At 37.1% G+C, this 19,193-nt stretch overlaps 1 protein-coding gene across 8 annotated transcripts in view; it reads left to right on the top strand.

Moving 5' to 3' along the window:
* sbf2 (SET binding factor 2) overlaps positions 1–19,193 on the top strand; it is an 89,066-nt gene that overhangs the window by 18,364 nt on the left and 51,509 nt on the right. For 4 of the 8 annotated variants that reach the window (XM_023953463.2, XM_023953462.2, XM_023953460.2 and 1 more), the window contains exons 2-3: positions 2,968–3,056; positions 19,021–19,158. In XM_023953463.2, the coding sequence (XP_023809231.1) occupies positions 2,968–3,056; positions 19,021–19,158 (227 nt within the window). The remainder of the gene's footprint in view (positions 1–2,967; positions 3,057–19,020; positions 19,159–19,193) is intronic. The other 4 variants (XM_078944458.1, XM_078944457.1, XM_078944455.1 and 1 more) reach the window with 1 other exon arrangement.

Genomic DNA, 19,193 nt, shown 5'->3' with positions numbered 1-19,193 from the left:
GTCAAGATTTTTTAAAGTCAAATTTAAAGACGTCTTTTAAGATTCTTTTACATTACTTCTTCTCTCTGTGTCTGTATTTGTTTGTAAGGACCTGATTCTGTCTAAAATGTGACTGACCGTTTCGAAAGTCTTAAAATGCGACAGAGCAACAAAAAACGTGTTGTTTGCTCCTAGTTTACCACATCTCTGTACTTCCCAATTAAGGGTAAGGTAGCACATGAACATCTGTTTTGTTCAAAATTCAACACCTGCATTTTGATGTGGTGGTTGTTGCTTCACTGTTGCCTCACAGCAAGGTGATCAAAACAGTTTGACTGCTTTTGACGCAATTTATTTCCTGCATGTTCTCCCTCATTGGTAGGGCTTCACCAACCCCCTCCGTTGATTACTTGTTCATGTAAAGTCAATTCAGAAAATGAGGAAGTTGCAGACATGTTTTTATTATTAGGTTTTGCATTATTGGGTTTCTGTTGACTGAACACGTTCTCCTCAGCTAAATTTGACACCTGTGTTACTAGCCATATGCTAGCACTGTGAACAAAAAAAGAACTGTTTTAAGAAACAACAAATTTAAAGTCCCACTCAAATCATCTTTTTTGATCTATTGTAAAAGTGTTCCCAATGATTTTTTAAACTATTATTATGCCATTAAGCTGTGTTGTTTTCTACACTAGAACATAGTTTCAGCAGAGCAGCAGTAGTTCATCAGACATGTAATTGTGGGCGGGACAGTTGGCGCAGAGTAATCCAGTCCAATTTCCCACCATGATTTTGTTTACACTCTTTCCTGCTTGCTTAGAGCCCTTCACAACCCAAAGCTAATTTTACCAGTGTAACAAAACTGGTGAGAAATATTGAAACTATCCAGTCATACAATTTTGAGTCAGATGCCAGCTCAGATGAGGAAAACACAGACATTAATATATCTATTTGCCTACAAGTGGATGCCTACAAGTGGATGCATCAGAATGTAGCGAATATATATATATATATATATATATATATATATATATATATATATATATATATATATATATATATATATCATGAGAAAAAATGCTACAAGATGTACATTTTCCCAACCCCCCTACATCCCCTGAAACAAATCCTGACTTCTTTCTTCTCGCATCACCATACTGGAACTAACAGCGACAGCAGCCGCCTTACCTTTGTTGTAAGAAAAATCCTAGCTTACATAAAAAGCCAGTGCATGCACTGGAACTAATTATGTACAATACTTGTCAGGTTCTGTTAATGGTTTCTCAGTTTGAATGCCAAAGTGCACCTGATATTTATTCACGTTATATTTTACAGTCTGCTAAAATATACTCAATTTCCAAGCTCACGAAGGCCAGTGCAAACCTTTTTTTAAGATCTAAAAAAGATATGCTAGCGTTGTTATTTTATCGATTTCTCGTACAGTGTTGTGACTGTGTAGTGTTTTTACAGCAACCCTTGTTGACTTTTAGGCTCTTTAGAACTTCAAATGAAATCCAGAACACTTGAAACGTTTAACATAGGAGATAATTGAGAGAATAAAAACAAAGCACACATTTTGCCATAACATTGAGGAACCAGTTTGGGTTTTTTATCAATTGCACAAACACAATATAACCAGAGGCATCTATTAATCCATATGACTTAAATGAATTGCAAAATGTGAGCCACATGTATTTCATTTTTATTAATTACTCTTAGCTGAAGATCATTTTCCTCATGTACATTTATAGAACGTTTATCCGAGCCGCCAAACAACAAGAAAAGTTAAGAACAAAATTTAAGATGAAAGTACATGGTTTACATCATATGTTTAGATTGTGTCCATATTGTTAAATGAATGTGCTGCTTTTGGCACAATAATTGAAGTGCATTTTTTCCTTGTAGCATAATACTTATTTAGATTTCAAGATTACTTAGTAAGAATGTTTTTGGTACAAACTGGCCCCTAAATGAACATTATGTTTGCATTAATGTCAGCATGAATAATTACTTTTCATTTAAGTTGAGGAGTTTTGGGAGCCGCAGTCATTTAGAGTGTAAAGGCAAACCTACAGTATACAGGAGGGATGAAAGTTCTAGATGGAAGCCTTGGATGCTTGTAAACTTTTGGTTTATAACTTTAGGAATATAGAATATCTCTCTCAGAACTCAGTTTTTTGATGATTTTGCCTTTAAACCAAGTCAAGGTAAATGTACTGTTAGCATCAGCTATTGGGATTGTCATTATTTTTGAATTCATCATCATATTCCAACCATTTTTGATTATTTTACTTGTTAATTTTTGTAAGTTTACTCCACTTGTGTGAAATACAGTTGTATGCTCTATCAGCAAAGTGGTAAATTCTAGATTTAGCTTTTTACACTACCCTTTTATAACCTAAAATAACCCAATTTTCCGAACACAATAACTTGAGTTACTTTGAAATCATTTGCCTTGTCTCTATATTGGATTGTAATCTTAACCAAAATAAAAGCTAATTAGGAAAAGCCTACAGGATGCAGCTTCTTAGAAGACTGGTAGGCTGTTCCTATATAGGCTTCCTGCTCAAATGTTAGGTTTTTGTTTTTTCAATATGAAAGTCTTTAAACATAATAGTTTCATTTTACTTTTTACACAAAGCAAATGGTCTATTAATTAGTAGTAACTTACAAGAGACCACACAAATATGAAACTATTAAAAATATACAATAACTTTGTTCATAGTCTTAAGCATTAATATTTAGCTCTTAAAAAGCAAAATATAAAAAACGAAGGGAACTGGACATGTTTGTAGAACCCTTTTCATAATGCTGAGAGCTGTAATTCTCCACAAAATGTAATGCTTAATGTTTTAATATCAAGGGTTCTTTATTGATTACAAATGAATACTAATTTTTGAAAAGTTAAAATGTTTTATTAAATGTAACTTTCGGTACATGTTACCTTGCTATAAAGTCTTTAATGGTAAAATGGGGTCTTTTTATCAGCAGGTTCAGGAGAAGGATGTGGAAAGATTATTCAGCGGTTCCCCAAGAAAGACTGGGAGGGTACAGCCTTTCCCCAGGGTGTGGAAATGGTGAGTATCTGCAAAATGTGAATCAAAGAGATAAAAAAAATCCTCAATGGCACAAGGATGGTCCATGTTGTAAATGTAATCACACCCTAAAACGGTGTTGGGGCTTCCAGAGAGGGCAACAACTATTGATCTGTTTTTCTTAAGGACTTGTTGCTTTGTTTTTGTCTTAGATAGGCATCTTATAACAATTTATATGTTCATATTTTGCCGTATCAAAAGCTGGCAATAGAGTAAATCAGTATTTTCTATGATATGGACTAGGGCTGCACGATATGAGGAAAACTTGCGATATGCGATATTAGTGATCAATATTGCGATAACGATAAATTTGCGGTAAATAAACAAATAGAAAAATAAACAAAAACATCATTCCCATTTCATTGCAACAGTTTAAAAATTATACTCCAAATGACCCTCATCGACATGGGGGACAAACGTCAGGGTGGCTAACCCTGGTCCTCAAGAGCCTCAACCCTGTCTGTTTTCCAATTCTCCCTAGACTGCTCGATAATGATAACCAAAATCAGGTGTGTTCAGTCAATCAGGATGTGAAATCACTTGAGTCAGCCAATCAACAGCAAGCTGGTTAAGGAGAGCTGGAAAACAGGCAGGGTTGAGGCTCTTCAGGACCAGGGTTAACATAATAGGCCTCCATCTGATTGGTCAACAATGGGAAGGCGTCCATCTGATTGGTCAAAGCATAAAGGGATTTATTTGATTCGTTAAATGCTTCAAGCTGCTAGAAGATTGTTTTAACACATTTTGGGTTTGCGATTTATTGCGATATTCGCCGTCTTTTCCGATATGCATATTGCAGAGCTGGATATTGCGATAACGATAAATTTGCGGTATATTGTGCAGGCCTAATATGGACATCTCTTATGTAGCCCACTTTGGCTCTTGGTGGTATGAGCCGATGTACCTTGATCTCAAGAGTTCACCTCAAATGTCTTTGGAGGTTGTTCTGGGCATGTTGCCATTACTATAATCTGTCTCCCAAAGTTGTCCTCTGGTTTCCTCTGTCAGCAACATCCAGAGAGGTTGTTCACAGTTCAGTAGACCCTAAACTTCTGAATATGTCCAACTGTTAGTCACAGGAACTCTTGACTACTTAGAGATGGTCTGGTGGTCTTTTAACATAATGAAAACATCTGTTCAAAATTATTTTTGTTAGGTTCAATTCATTTAGACCATTTTAGGTTTTACTTTTTATTCATGGACAGTTTTGTCCATGTCTGTCTGATTGGTTTAACCTTTTTTGAGTAACAAAAAAGGGGTTTAAGGAGTCCAAAGATTCCTCTAACCACAAGTCAACATCTTCACTTTTTCAAGTCAAAGACAGACACTACTTTGCCTGTAAGCGTATTTGTATAGCTGTATTTACGAGGCTGTTTAGGCCAAATGAGGCCATTATTCTGGCATAAACAGACATATTGTGAGTGAGCAGTTAAGATGGCATGCAGACGTCTTCCTGTTCGACTCTCTTGAGTCTGCGTGTGGCCTTGAAGAATGTTTCAGTTTGTCTAAATGCTTAAAGGTGGGTAGTGGCATATAAGTGCTGAGTAATGCTGAAAAGTGTAGCTCTTTTCAGAGGTGATGCATTTAAACTATGTTGAAGGAAGTCATCAAAATGTAAAAATGAAAGAATGTTGTTGAGTTATTTCAGGGGATGGAAGTCTTTGGATCAAATGAACAGCAGTAATCCATTTAAAAAAAAAACTCTTCCAAACCGCAGAAAGTGTATTAAAACGCATCATGGTTGTTTTGCTCTAAATATAGAATCACAGTGACATTTAGCTAAATCAATTAGTTTAGAGTTTCCAGATGTGTATGAGGTCCATTGCCTAATATTCTGTGTTGAAGCCACAGAGTTCTTTTAAGTGGATACATTCACTTTGGGGCCTATTTTTGGAAGTTGTTACAGATTTGCTGAAGCTTTATGATTATATATATGTTATAGGTGTAAGGTGTGCAGGTGAACACCTGCAGTAATTATCTATTAACGCTTAAATATATTACCGGTAAAAGTCTTTGTGTGCTGATATTATGAAATGATCATATTTCATCCCTTTTGAGTTTGTTTGTTTGTTTGTTTATATATTTAAGTGACAAGTATGTGATAGACAAAATGTGACCAAAGTTTCTGAGGTAATCTGTTATGTAATCTTGTGGAAGCATATTTCTTTAGAGGAGTATTGAAAAATCCACACCCATATGGAATTTGGGGTATCGGTTTCGATAATGGGATTGAAACTTTTGGAGAGATACCCATCCCAAAGAAAAAAATTACAAAAAAATCTTGAAACTCATTTTCAGACATCCTTTGTCAGATAAAGTGCCCAAAGGAGTAAGCAAAGTAAGCGAAGACAGGAAAGAGGAGGTCGCTCCAGAAATGTTTCTTACTACGTGGTGTGCGACAAATGCTGGTGAGGGGCCAAATGACTCAAATTCCAACTTTGAAGCTTTAATGATGATACACCATAGTGTTTAACAGACCCACTAAGCAATTTGCATTTTGGCTCCATTTTGGCCTGGTATGTAAGCCATTATTATTTGCAGATTTTCCCTACTCCATGCAAAAGAAAACGACTCTTTTCAAGCACATCTGTACAAAACAGTGGATCGAGCTGAGCACGAAAAGCATTTTGCGGTCACAACAGGCCCCCAGCAAACTAAATAACCACAGATGAGGAATGCACCAAGAAAAAGCGTTTACAACTTGCGCTCGGAAAAATGTGTTTCTAATCTTTTCGGGCAAGTGATGATGATAGGAACCAGCTAAAAAATCTCATCTGTTGTGGATGAGCCAGGTCTGTAGATGGAGGTCATCACTTTGTGCACCTAGTAAATTTTAGTCACCTTGCTCCGTAGCATCAGGGCTTGCACTGTATATGTTAAGAAGTTTTGAGGGAAGTTCCATGGTGCAGCAATGTGGAAAGCTTTTACTGTTTTCATTCAAACACAACCTGCTAAAATGTTGTTTATTCACTCCTACAGGTTTTTTTTAATAGACCCACAATGTCGTTTTTTTTAGGAAGCAAGTTTACATAAGATACTTTTTATGAAACAAGTGAGGCTAAATTTGAATAGAGACATTGTGTGCTCTCACTTTTTGTCCCGGTATCACATGAAAACAGATGAAAGCTGTTTTAAATCCTTTAAAACTTGAAACCTCTTCTGCTTCAACACTAAACACGAGAATAACATAATTTTATTGGGGTGTAACGATTAATCGACTTAATCAATCGATTTATATCCCTATGATCTAAATAGATTGGTCTGTCTAAGGGCAAGTTGTTAATCATATTGACCCTCACATTATAATATCATTTAAAAATGACATAAATTGATTATAATAAGGCACTGTAGGTTTATTTTAATGTAACGTAAAAACGGCCAAGTGCCATCACAGCGGACATCACACGTGACGGCGGTAAAAATTTGATCAGGACATTATTCCAGTCCAATGCGTGGAAACACTTTGAGTCGTTTTTGAAGAGTCAGCTCTAGAGTTTGTCTGTCTAGTTTCTTTGCCAATGTCTTTTCATTTGATTTCTTTGTGAGATGCATGTAATGCAGCAGTGAAATTGATGTTGACTTTAACTCAGACAATGTCCCTATTAAACAGACCGACTAGGACCTATTTTGTCTGGAGTTAAACTCCACAAGCTTTACATGTGGTTGTTGATAGCATTACTGTGAGCTACTGAGTTACACCAAGTCTCTGGCTTTAAACATTCAGAAGATTTCACCAATTACATTTTTTTTTATTTAGTAAAAATAAATTGCATTAGAAAATACTTTTTTAAAAATGATAATAATTTTGATTGTACAACACAATTATGTTGAATGCTTAAGGTCTTACATTACCTAAATATATTGAAATAATGGTGACACCTCCTTTTCCTCAGTTATTTGTCACTAAGTTTCAGATTAGATTAGTTTGCAGTCCTTAGTGGATTTTAAACTCATCAATGTTCTTGTAATATTGCAGCTCAAGAAAGCTTGGAATTCAATTGTTTTTATTTATATTTTTATATTTGTAAAGCACTGTGTCATTTGGTTAATATGTTCCTCCAGCTTTTTCAGTGTGATGTGATAACACAGTTATAGGGTTTCATAGAACAAATCCTCTGCCATTCTGTAATATGTAAATAGACATTATTTTACAAATGTAAGAGTTTTTAAGGTTGTTTGGGTTGCTCTGGTCTGTTGAAGCTGTTGTAAGATGTTATTCAGACACTGGTGCTGTAACAAGTATGGGAAAGCAGCAAATATGCATGTCCAAAGTGCTTGTCCAAAAGGACAGATGGGCAAAATAAGACACCCAGCTGCAATTTTATTTTAGTCCTGTATTAAATTTATCTGGTTATGTAGATTTTAAATGAGAAACTCACTTTACTGTCCATCACAATCAAATAACAAAGTGGATAATTTCCTATATGAAATATTTAGAGGGTTGTCTATTAATATTAAATTTAGCTGAAAAAAATACTCGTATTAAGCTGGTGTAGTTAATGAAATATACTTTTAGTTTAGAGAATTTGAAAATACGATATGAAGTGTTTTCTAAATTGAAAAAAAGGGTTCTCTGGCTGCATAAAAATGCTGATCATTATAAATTGGCATTCATGTGACAACGATCATCAATAGGTTGCATTTCTTTCTAGAGGTGTTGCACGAAGAGGGATGTGGAAACAGTTGCAGCCATGAGGTCAAACGCATTCCAGAGCACAACAGGGTTCAGTGTTGAACACAGGGGTCAAACCATTACATGTACCCTGCAGACAATGTTCTGTCAACAGATTCATTCCTGCTGTCTCCTCTTAGAGCCCTAACTCCCGGCAGGAAAACAAAATGCCTTCTCTGAGATAGAGGTTTTGTTTGATTGCGTGTAAAGAACCAATGTTTCTCTCTTGAAAAGTTGTTCTTTTGCGCACCATATGAGTCTAGAACTTAACCTCTGTTTCCTCAAAAATAAGGAACCATCCTGGCACTTAAAAAAAAATGCCAGCGTTATGATTTTTCCGTTTAGAAGGAATGATACAAGGTTACATGAGAGCTTGGTTGCCTAGTCTGCTTTGTTTGTCCACCGTAAAAGCTCTTGATACAGATCAATCCAGCAAACCACATAAAAACACATGTACATCTGTTAAATTTTGACATTCACAGGGGTTAGGGGACCAGAGACACTGCGAAATATGCTTGATCCGCAAATAAAATAATTATTTTTTTAAATTCAGAGCAATAGACTGTAACGCAGCATACTTCATAACGCACATTAGAAGTGTCACTCTGTCACAGTTTCCCGTGCTTCCTCCTTCACCAGTTAAGTCCGAGAGGTCCTGCCGTGCGATTTGAGCGTCAGGCGTGGCGCTTCAGTCCTGCAGCAGGGTGTTTTGACTGTCGTTTCTACCCGGAAGAGGCCGCGTTCATCCATCAGTCGTTCATACAAATGATGATTATTGTCCGCAATTATCTTCTTCAGCGTATCAGGATATTCTCCAGCCATTTCTGAGTCAGCTGATACAGGGGCACAAACTTCGGTTATAGCGATTCAGGAACCGGTGGAACCAGCTCTTGGAGGCAGATGGGCCGGCGTGCTCTTCATTTTCTCAGAAATTCGTGCAGCACCACCCTCTGACGCAAAAGTCTCATACATGTGTCCTGAGTTGTCTAAGCTTTTGTGATGAGCCGGAGGAGTGACGTAAGAAATAAAATCTGGGAAAAGGTGGAACTGCGAATATTGAAACACGAATAAGCAGAGGAACATTGTATTGGTAATCAAAGAACTGATTGGTTTCCTTCCTTGGGTTTGTTCCCACTGACTGCTTGAAACTTGATATAGGGATAATGCTGCCTCCAACAAAAGCAATTGTTGGAACTGCGGGATTTATCCAGGTGGTTTGGTCCAGTTTAGTCTTTGATTTGCTTCTAAAAAGGCTGTGTGAGAAAACAAAGCAAACCAAATAAAGGTGTGAAAAATGATCAGTATTTCTCCCCTGTTGACATTTAGCTTGTGGGATTATCTTGGTGTCAAAGCAAAGCCTAGAAGAAAAAACACAATCAATCTACTACCGTTTTTAAGAGACCTTGCACTTGTAAGACATTTAACAAGCATGACGATCAGCATTGTTAACTTTCAGCAGCTTGGTTTGGTCAGTTTTTAGGCTAAGTGCTTAACAAAAGGCTATAATGAAATAATGTGTCTTTATTGTGTCATGACGTGTCGTGACTCAAATGACTTGACGTGTTGCATTGCACGTCGATCTTATAGTGTTTGTTAAACTGTCAGAGAAGAACTAAATACTGCATTCCGAGTCACAGGAAGCTGCTCCAGTCTGGGAGAGAATGTGTTTGACAGGAAGATCCACATGTGAGTAATGTGAGTAATTGGTGCTTTATGTACCAGTAATGCTAAACATAGCAGGAAATATAGCCAGAGATGTCAAGCAAGCTGGATTTTCCCAACTAATCAGGAAAAAGAAAGGTGTATAATAAAATAAAGCCATTTCATTAGAATAATTTTATAAAATGCATATAAAATATATATACATACAAAGTTGAAATAATAATAAAAGGCCAAGTTTCCTTTAGTTAATTTAATATTTATCAAGAACATTTGCAGTTTTAGACAGAAAAGGGTGGAAAATATGAATATTAATTCTCTAAGAATACGTCTCAAAACTGATGTTTAACAACAATATTGCTAGTAAAAAAACAAAAACAAAAGAAAACTGCAGTGCCCACAGAAAATATAGAAATGTTTATTTCACAATAAATGTTTCCAATTTGGAAATTTTATAAGGTGAAGCCAAAAATGTGGAACTCTGTTCAAGAAACACTTTTCTCCATTCTCCTGGTCCTACTAAGACCCACACATACAGTTTTGTTATCTATGTGCAATAATACTTTGAAACAATATTGTTTCAGTTCAAATTTGGGTCATTTTGTGAAAAATAATTTTGTAAAACGACAAAAATAGTGTCTTATCAGATTTGTTCCTAAACATTTAGATAGTCGTATTTGTTTGTCAAACTAAAACGCAGTATTAAGAGTCAAATAGTTGAAAAATAGACACTGTTTTGGTTTTTGGCTTATCAAGGGCAGAAGTAAGACCAAGGTTTGTATTCAGAACTCTTTGGCTGACGTCCACACAAAGCCCTGGAGGAAGCACCTGTTCCATAGCAGTTAGACACATGACAGCCATTGTGCTCATATGCAACTTCAAGACAAAGCTGTTTACTTTGCGCTGTGATGCATCACTGAATACTTCTCAGAAATATGTTCTGATGTGTTGCTCTTCCTACTTTTAGGCCAAATACAACATTTGTTGGTCAAGCTGCTTTGTTGCTTTTAAAATGGTTGAAAAAAGTGTAACAACAAAAAAGAAGTCAAAAATTGCTAATTAAACTAAAAAGGATGTGTTCGCTAATACAAGCGCAACTTTTAATGCCTTCTTTAGCTCGATAATGTGAAGATTAAAAAAAAGAAAATCTGAGTTGTATTTGAATAAGCTAAAACGACTAGATTTAAAGTTTAAAATTTTGATTATAATCATGTACATTTAATTGTTATTAAAGTTTGAAATAGCTGAAATAATCGGAAAACAATAACGAAATAAAAAAAAGACATTCAAAATTCACTGAATAAAGGTGTATTACTACTTTTTAAAAAAAAGCATAATAATGCCTTAACAATGCTAAATTGGCTTGTAGTTGCTGTTGGCTATCAAGTTTAGTGCTAAAAGCTAAATGAGACAAACACAGTCCAAAACTGCTCAAAAAAGTATACAATTATAAGTAATACCCAAACATTAAACTGAATTGCATCATTTTCAAATACCAAACAGGTAAAATATTATTTTAAAAGGTTTCAATAAAAAAAAAATCCTTCATAGTTCTCTTTGTAGACTAGATATCTAGATCTTTTGGAATACAAAAGAACAAACAGCAGAACTGGTTGAAGGGGACTTGTGACGTTTTCTAATACGTCACAAGAAGAAAACCGCAGACATTTTTAATGTGGAAGGCAGTTAGCTTTTTCCGTTTGTAGGCAAGAAAGAGGTTTGAATTGGAGTTTTCTGTATTTTCTTTTTAAATTTATTGTGCGACTTTTTCTACTTTTTGTGGGGGTACTTCAGGATTAACATTAACCATACTTACCTCTTTTTTTCCACCAGCAAATACAATCTCAGTTCTACTCTGAGCTTCTTGCCTTTCTTTATTCCTGTCAACAAGCAAGTAAAAAAGGAAAAACGTTTACCAGGCAGAATAGAAGATGTACGACAAGAGGCAGAGTTATGAACACATCTCTGATATCTGACTCATCTATTGAATATGTGTAGAATAGAGCACTTGTGTTCTGCAGATGTTGCTTTCGTAGTAAAAACATAAGCAGTATTTTCAGAATTATTACCCACAGCAGGATTAATGTCATTGTAATTCTCAGTATTAAGGTTTTTATGGAAGCTGCACAGGTGCTTTGATTGTTCTTAGACACACCTTTTCAGTCATTAACTCAGTTTGTCCTGAGGGATGTTCATGACCAGACTGTTGGCAGCCAACTTTCCTCAAGCTTTAACACCACATAACTATACAGCACTTTGGTTAACTTCAGCTGCCTTTTAATGTATTTTATAGAACCTACTGTATGACTTGGCTGGACGGAAAACACCTAAATTGCTTTATATTTTTGCCTCTAAAACTTCACTAAAATTGAATCTGACATTTCTTTGTCTTCGCTAACATTTGTCACAGGGTTTCCGTATTTAAGAATATTTAAAAATCAAAATATTAAATTAATTTTGAACAATTTGAGACATGGATCTTTGTTGGATATTTAGATGTGTTTACATGCCCACTGATATGCTCACTGTAGATTCAAAGGAATACATAACTACAAGACACTGTTGTGCTTTTGTGATTAGCTTGGTCAGAAAAAAGGTCATATTTGGAATACGATTCAGGGAATATTCTTGCTTGTTAAAACCTTATGTGCAACAGCACGCATTCGAATATGTACAAAAGGTTGTCAGCCGACTAGTTTTGCCGAAAGATTGCATCTGTGAACTTTTATTCAAACCCTTCTTGGACATAAATGGCACGCTAACAAGCCCTCGTGGCTCCACATGTCATTTTGAGAGAGTGCTGTTATTAAATTCCATCTTGGAATAACTCAAAACATGATGCAACAAAGGACAAATGAGACAATTGTCATTTCCCTAGACGGGGAAGTTGTTGCTGGAAAAGTATGTGCTGCGTCCTGGCGTCATCCTCCACGGATGGAGTGTTATTCAAAGTATGTCTTTAATCTCATGAACAGCAATATTTCAGATGGTACATCACATGTAAGCACATTATAGCTAATATTTTCCATCACATGACCTTTATTTTTGGAATGTGACGATGTTAACACAATCAGTGTGTTGGAATGGGTGGATTTAACATGGATTTCAAAATAGAAAATTTTAGACTTTTGTTTTTCTTCATCTACACATCTTATGTGGTAAAGTGAGCACATGTTTTTAATTCAATCTCTGTTTTGGAGTAAAGTGTTTGCCCCAAAGTGGGAAAGTAACTCTTACTGAGGTGTGTTTTTGAGATCTACAAAGTGCAGGTGAACTGCAGATTTTAAAGAAAAAAAATAACCTTTATTTTTCTGTAGGCAAATTAACCACAAAATTGTGTAGCAGGTTCTTTTTTGGTGTTACATGTCCTCCACATATGACTTTCATGAAGCTTTCAATTTTGCATACTGTGCTGTTAGCAATTTTCTAGATAATTCTCCACTGCCAGACTAGACTTATATGTTTATATATTTATTTTCCTCCACAGTTGCCCTTCATCATGGTTATTCCAAAAAAATCCTTTAAATGAACCACATGTGTGAGATGTTGCATAACAGACCTACAAAGGAAGCCAAAGCTCTTGGTGGCAGTGGTGGAGCAGACAAAAGGAATAAGTGAGCAAGAGGGGATGTGATGGCTCTGAGCTAAACTGCATTGTATCAAATATCAAATCTCTGCAGACATTGAAAATGATTTAGGTAATGGTGCTAGAAGGGTCGTGTTGATGACAGTGTCTTGTAAAAACTGTGCCAAGGAGCCGGGGTTGAGAGCTGCAAGTTTGGCATGGTACCTAGCCAAACTGCATAGCACGGGCTGAAACCTGTTTGCGTTGCCTGCCGGTAAAGTTGAAGTGCTGTGCAGCTAACATGTCGTTGACCTTCTCACCTCTGGCCAGTCTATCTCCTCCTCCCAAACACCTTGTGCCTCACTTTCCGTCATTGTATTGTCTTCCTGACTTGTGACTTTTCCTCATCAATGGGAAAAGAACAAGGCGAGAGGAAGATGGAATTTTACTTGAAACATTTGTTCCAATGTTGTGTTACGTCATAGTCCTTAGCTCTACATACAGCCTCTGTCTGTACTTGACTATAATTTTATCAAGGTTTGGAAGTCTGCCTATTTTATTTTCATTTTGAAAGCATGTCATGTTCGAAGCTTGCTTTTCATTATGTCTTTCCCATGACTTAATGTATATTTCAGTGAGACCAGTGAAAAGGAAAATCTGATTTCCTCTTAGTTTATTTATTTGTTCAGAAGATTGTTTCATTTATTTCATATTTTGTTATTATCAGATATAAGGAGATAGAAATCCTGTAAGAATGCGGGTGCCTGTGGTCACTTGGCTTTTGAATTTATGAGACTGAGCTCATGGGGAACCGTTGAGAGGTTTTATGATCCCTCTAAATCACTTAGTACTTCCCCAAACACTCTACTCTTACATGTTGTGGTGATAACAAAAAAACAATGTAAAACAATCCTAAGAACTTCTAGGAAAATAAAACCTTAGTTTGACTTTAAGGACACTGGAAACTATTGTCTCTTTCCATTTATAGAGGAGGTTACTCCGGCTTTAGCCAGATTGCTCCAGTCTGAACAGGTATTCATGTCTTGTCATGGTTTAAGAATGTGGGCTGCTCCTCTTGTGCATTTCTTTCCTTTTTTTTTTTTTTTTAATTGGTTCTGATTCTTGTGGTGCTCCGTGAGTCAGCGCGTGTATCTGGTGTCACTGGTAAATAGGGGGTCAGTCATGCTGGGCTGCATCACATGAGGCAGTGCCGAAGGCTTAGCCAGAGGGCACGAGTTCAGTCTGCTTTGACATCCCTACAAGTGTCCGAGAGTTTCTTTGTCATTTGACTAATGTCTAATTTAGGAGCAGGAGATGCCCTTTATCTGTGAGCGCGTATGTGTGCTGTCCAAAGGGGTAGGTTTCCTACGTGTTAACCTTTGCATCCATTACACTGCTGGGGATGTCTGTGTCATGCTATATGCAAAGATAAAACAGCCTGCATGGGGTACTGTCCCTGTCATTCTTTTTGTTCCATCAACTTTTACATTAAGATAATTATTATATGTATAAAAAATGAAAGCACAGCAGTCCCATGTAGATTGGCAAGTAAAGGGAGAACACGAGCAGCACACACTGTCAGGTTATCAACACACTGATGTAGATTCAAACAGTTTATTCACAAGCAAACAAAAAGGCCATATGTGAACACTTTAGCAGGATGCGTGCTCACTTGTCGGAGATACAAAATGCTGACAATAATAAAAAACAGATATGATTGGGTGTTTAAAGCCTCACTTAGGAGCCACATGCTTTTTATAAAAATACAAACAGGGAATCAGTGTTTTAACGGTGTCTCTTACTCATTTAAACAAAATAACCCATTTGTAAACCTTTTATTGGACCCAGCTTAACTTTCCCTAAGAAAAAAACCTGCATTCAATTTATTTGTACAAAAAGCCATAGGTTTTGTCTAAACTTTTATAGGCCTGTTGATGTTTTGTAATTCAAAAAAAAAAAAAAAAACACTTTTCAAGCGTTTTCTCCTTTTTTGAAGCTTTCAGGTTTATAAAATTTAATTTTCATCCCATCCAATCTCCATAATCGATTGCTGTCTCCCTTAACTGTTAGTCCCTCTATCACATATCCATCCATGCAGTCCTATACAGAAACAGAGGTACAACATACACAACACGTAGACACACTCCCACGCACACACATGCACAGGATGTTACGTCTACTGCCATCGTCTGAAGCTCTCCTAAATGTGTTTATCCTTTTTATCACAATGAATGGCATAGTTGGAATAGTTTAGGACGGCCTCACAGTGGTGCGCACTTGTCCTTGGATCCTGTCTAGTCAGTTGTGTGCATGCAGAAGTGCACACGCTTCACAACAATGCAGGTTTAGCAGATTTCCTGTGGACTATTGTATTTACTGCAAGATGGTGGCATCCTATTTTCCAAACCTCCAGGCCCAACAAGCCAAAGCCCTCCCCTAGCCACTCTTCTCCATCTCCCCATGCTTCCTCTTGAAATCTCTCATATCCTGCTATCTTCATCCTTTCAACCTCTCTCCACTAAGCTGTTTTCATTGACTTTCAGCCAATTTACGCATGGTCCTGCCCATGCAATTACTGGTCAGACCATCTGTTTATGCCCTTTTCACCCCCCATTAGGTTGGTTTGTTTTCCTTTTCATATTTTTAACTTGTAAACCATTTTCATAGACAATTGTGCTAAAGCAACAAAATAGACGCAAACACATACATATGGCTTTCTTTAGACATTTTATTTGTCTGATGTGTTATAGTTTAAGAGAAGAAAATATTTGCCATAGATTGGCTTCACATTGCACTTTTCAGAATATTACAGAACCAAAGGAACTAGTTATAAGCTGCTGGTTGGTGGTGGTGTTGCACAAACTAAGCTAGGAAAAAGAAACTAAAGTATAAGAAAGAAAAAATCTCAGCTGGTTTAGAAGGGTTAAGTGGCTTTGACCTGTTGTACCTCCTCTCTCACTTCTCTACGTCTGTCGACAAGACGTTTTCCAACTTTTCTTCAATGCAACTTTAAAGACACACTCCAATTAAAATGGCATTTTTTGTGTTTTTAACATGTACTTGTAAAATTTTCGACATGACAGAATGCGTGTATTAAATAATTTAAGGTTAAAACTGCGTTTCTGAGTATTTCTTTATTCAAATCGCAATAGATCAGGAGCAGATAAAAACCCACAATTTGAAAAAGCTCTCAGTTGTGACGCAACAACTGAAATGGTCAGCGGGTCTCCCTTGGGGGGTCCTGGCTCGTACCTGGGGTTGGGGCGGGGGGATGCCCAGAACTTCCTGGGTGGTGATGGGGTGCTCGTCTGGGGCTGTGGGCGCCCTTCTCGGGTGGGGCCCTGGGTTGGGCTCTCCCGGCGCGGCGGGGGGGCTGCTCTCCTGGTTGGGCTGGGGTGGCGCTCTCTTTTCCCCGATGCCTCCCTTCTCTCTGGCTCTGGGGGCCTTGCGGCGGTCCTGCTGGCCCTGGCCTGGGTGGCGGATTTGGTCGCCCGGGGGCGGTTGTTCCCTGCCTGCTGCCATGTGGCGTTGGGGGGTTCCGGCTGCCGCTGCTGCTGCGGCAGGGGTCTTGGTGTGGGGATGGCTGGGCAATCTCCTTCCTTTTTTTCACTTTCCAACGTCCATTTTAGAAGAACATAAACACTCACCTGAGCACAGGTGTTAGCTCACCTTTGCACTAATAGTTTGCATGGTTGAATGAATGAAATATTTCACACTAGTCGTTTTAAAGGCACAAGTATGCGTGTGTGATCACTATCTGTTTTGTGTACATGTTGACATGTTCATGTTGACATGTGCACTTTTTTGCAGCCAGCAGGTGTGTTGAGAACATTTGAGTGTGTGTGTGGACAGGCCCCGCCCTTTTTGTACTACATTTGAACCGTACCGGAATGATAAACAACCAGTAAACTTGCTGCTCTATGCTGCTTCATGGTCTTATCCCCCCCTCCTATTATCACCCCCCCCCCCTCTCTCTCTAACATCCCTCTCTCTTCTTCCCTCCTTTCCTTTTCCGTCCGGTCCAACACCAAAGATTTTCAAACATGATTGAAATTAATAAAGTTTGGCCCCAATTACAAAAGGGGTCTATTCAGACATACCTTTGGTTTGTCTGAAGATTAATAACCCTAAAAAAAACAAAAAAAAAACTGAAATGGTCAGGGTAAAGTCTCCCTGCTCTATTCTGACATGATCTACTTGATTGTCCCCATCTAAACTGGGATCTGGCTCAAAACTGTACAACTGGATGGCTCCAATATTGCTTGCTGTTTTTGTTGCTCTACTAATGGGGTTCCATTCAATTTAATTTTATATATATAGCCCAATATTACAACAATAGTCGTCTCACTGTGCTTCATACGGCTAATTGTATAAGAACATAAAATCTGTCATAAAATACAATTGGTAATTGCTAAATTAAACTAAACAGACTAAGCTAAACTGAGCATTCCTGCCCGTAGACCCTCCTTCTTGGTGAGAAAGAGGTTGTGAGAGGCTGTAAGCTAGTGGTAGAGGGTGTAAACAAAGAGATGATGGGATATCAGTGGAGGGTTACTTCCGGGCCAACGGTCCCGCCCACAACTCAGATGAAAATTTATGATGAACTCATGCTGCTTTGCAGAAAATATGTCTTAAAAAACGACACAGGCCTTTTTATTTTGGCAAAAAAACTGCATAATTACCAAACCAATTGGAAGGATTTTACAATGGATAAAAATATAGCTGGAGTGGGACTTTAACCAGATTTATGTTTGTTGGTTTTATTACTGGAAAGTTCAGATGCTTTCTCTTATCACTTTCTCTTTGCTTTACTTGGTAATGCGTCTGCATTTCCGCTGTCAGGGAATTAGGCAAGTTTTTTATTACACGCAGAACTGATTTATGTATGTATTGATTTAAGCGAGACATAACTCAAAATGTTGTTTTGAAGCTTTAATCATTTCAAGGATGTTTTTTTGCTGTGCGAAACTGTTTGTTATTTGCTAAATTCTTTTTGTTTTTGTTTTGGTGCCTCGGATTTGCTGTGGATTTTTTTTTTTTGATGGGATGCCTGAATCTTCTGCGAAAGGCTTTTTCGAAAATGACACAATTTGTTCTACTGGGAAATTTGAGGGAAATTTTATTTACGCAGAAACAATTACCACACTCATTTTCAGACACTGACAACTCAGGTCTGTTATGAATCTTTAACTCTAACCAATTGGATATTTATAAATTACAAATAGAGGCCAGCCTTTTTCCACATGTTTTGCTTTCTTTATAAAAAATACCAATCAATTTGATTAATAAGGTTATATGAACATTTTTCAGTGATGGATCTAAGCATGGTACAGGAAATTGGTACACTTCTAATTGCATAGGTGCTTTTCACTGTCTGTTTTTGCCAATTTTAAAGACGGAATCTTAGTAAACTGATGATAAAACGATTTATTTATACAGCACTATTGTTATGCATATGATGCAATAAGTGTGTCACAGAAATATTAAGGGCACTGTTCAAAAGAAGAAAAAAAAATAGGAAAAGATTTATTTTAAAGAACCTTTAGTGGCTGCAGACTGGATTTTTAAAGGTATCCTATCTCACATGTTAATTTTTTCAAATGCTTTGTCACCCCTTGTTTTTTTTGCCAAATTTCTAGAGAAGTTTCAACTTATTTTTTTGATGATATTAAAATAGGTTTATTTTGCACAATAAAGTAAAAAAAGTAAAATGGAAAAGCCCATAATAACTGAAAAAGTCAGATTTTTTTATTATTTGTCTTTAAATTAATACTGCAGGAAACATGTAGTTTTGCATTAAAAGGAAAAACTTATTAAAAATATGTTGTACATATCTTGATAGAAGTTTCAATACTCTTTCCTTTCTGACTGAAGATGAGGGGGGAAAGATGAGTGTTGGCACTGGGAACAATGTTCTGATTCTTGGTGCCTGACTAAATACTCGATGTTGAATGTTTTACATGTATTTCAATTGTTTGCTGAACATTTTGTGTAAATGCTTATGATTTGCTGAGAAAATGATGAAAACGACTTCTTTTGTGTGTTTTCAGTTCTGTCAGCCTGGAGGTTGGAGGTTGTACAGGGAGAGGAAAGCTCCCACATTCTTCACCGTTGTGTTGACAGATATTGATTCGGACCGACACTACTGCTCCTGCCTCACTTTCTATGAGGCAGAAGTCAATCTTCAGGTAAGTTGACTTTTCTTTTTTCATAGCATCTCTAT

This window comes from Oryzias latipes, chromosome 3, assembly GCF_053564925.1.
Source record: "Oryzias latipes strain Hd-rR chromosome 3, Olatipes_Hd-rR_3.1".
Lineage (NCBI taxonomy): Eukaryota > Metazoa > Chordata > Actinopteri > Beloniformes > Adrianichthyidae > Oryzias > Oryzias latipes.
Note: the sequence above shows the minus strand (reverse complement) of the source record. Positions and strands in the feature narration are given on the sequence as shown.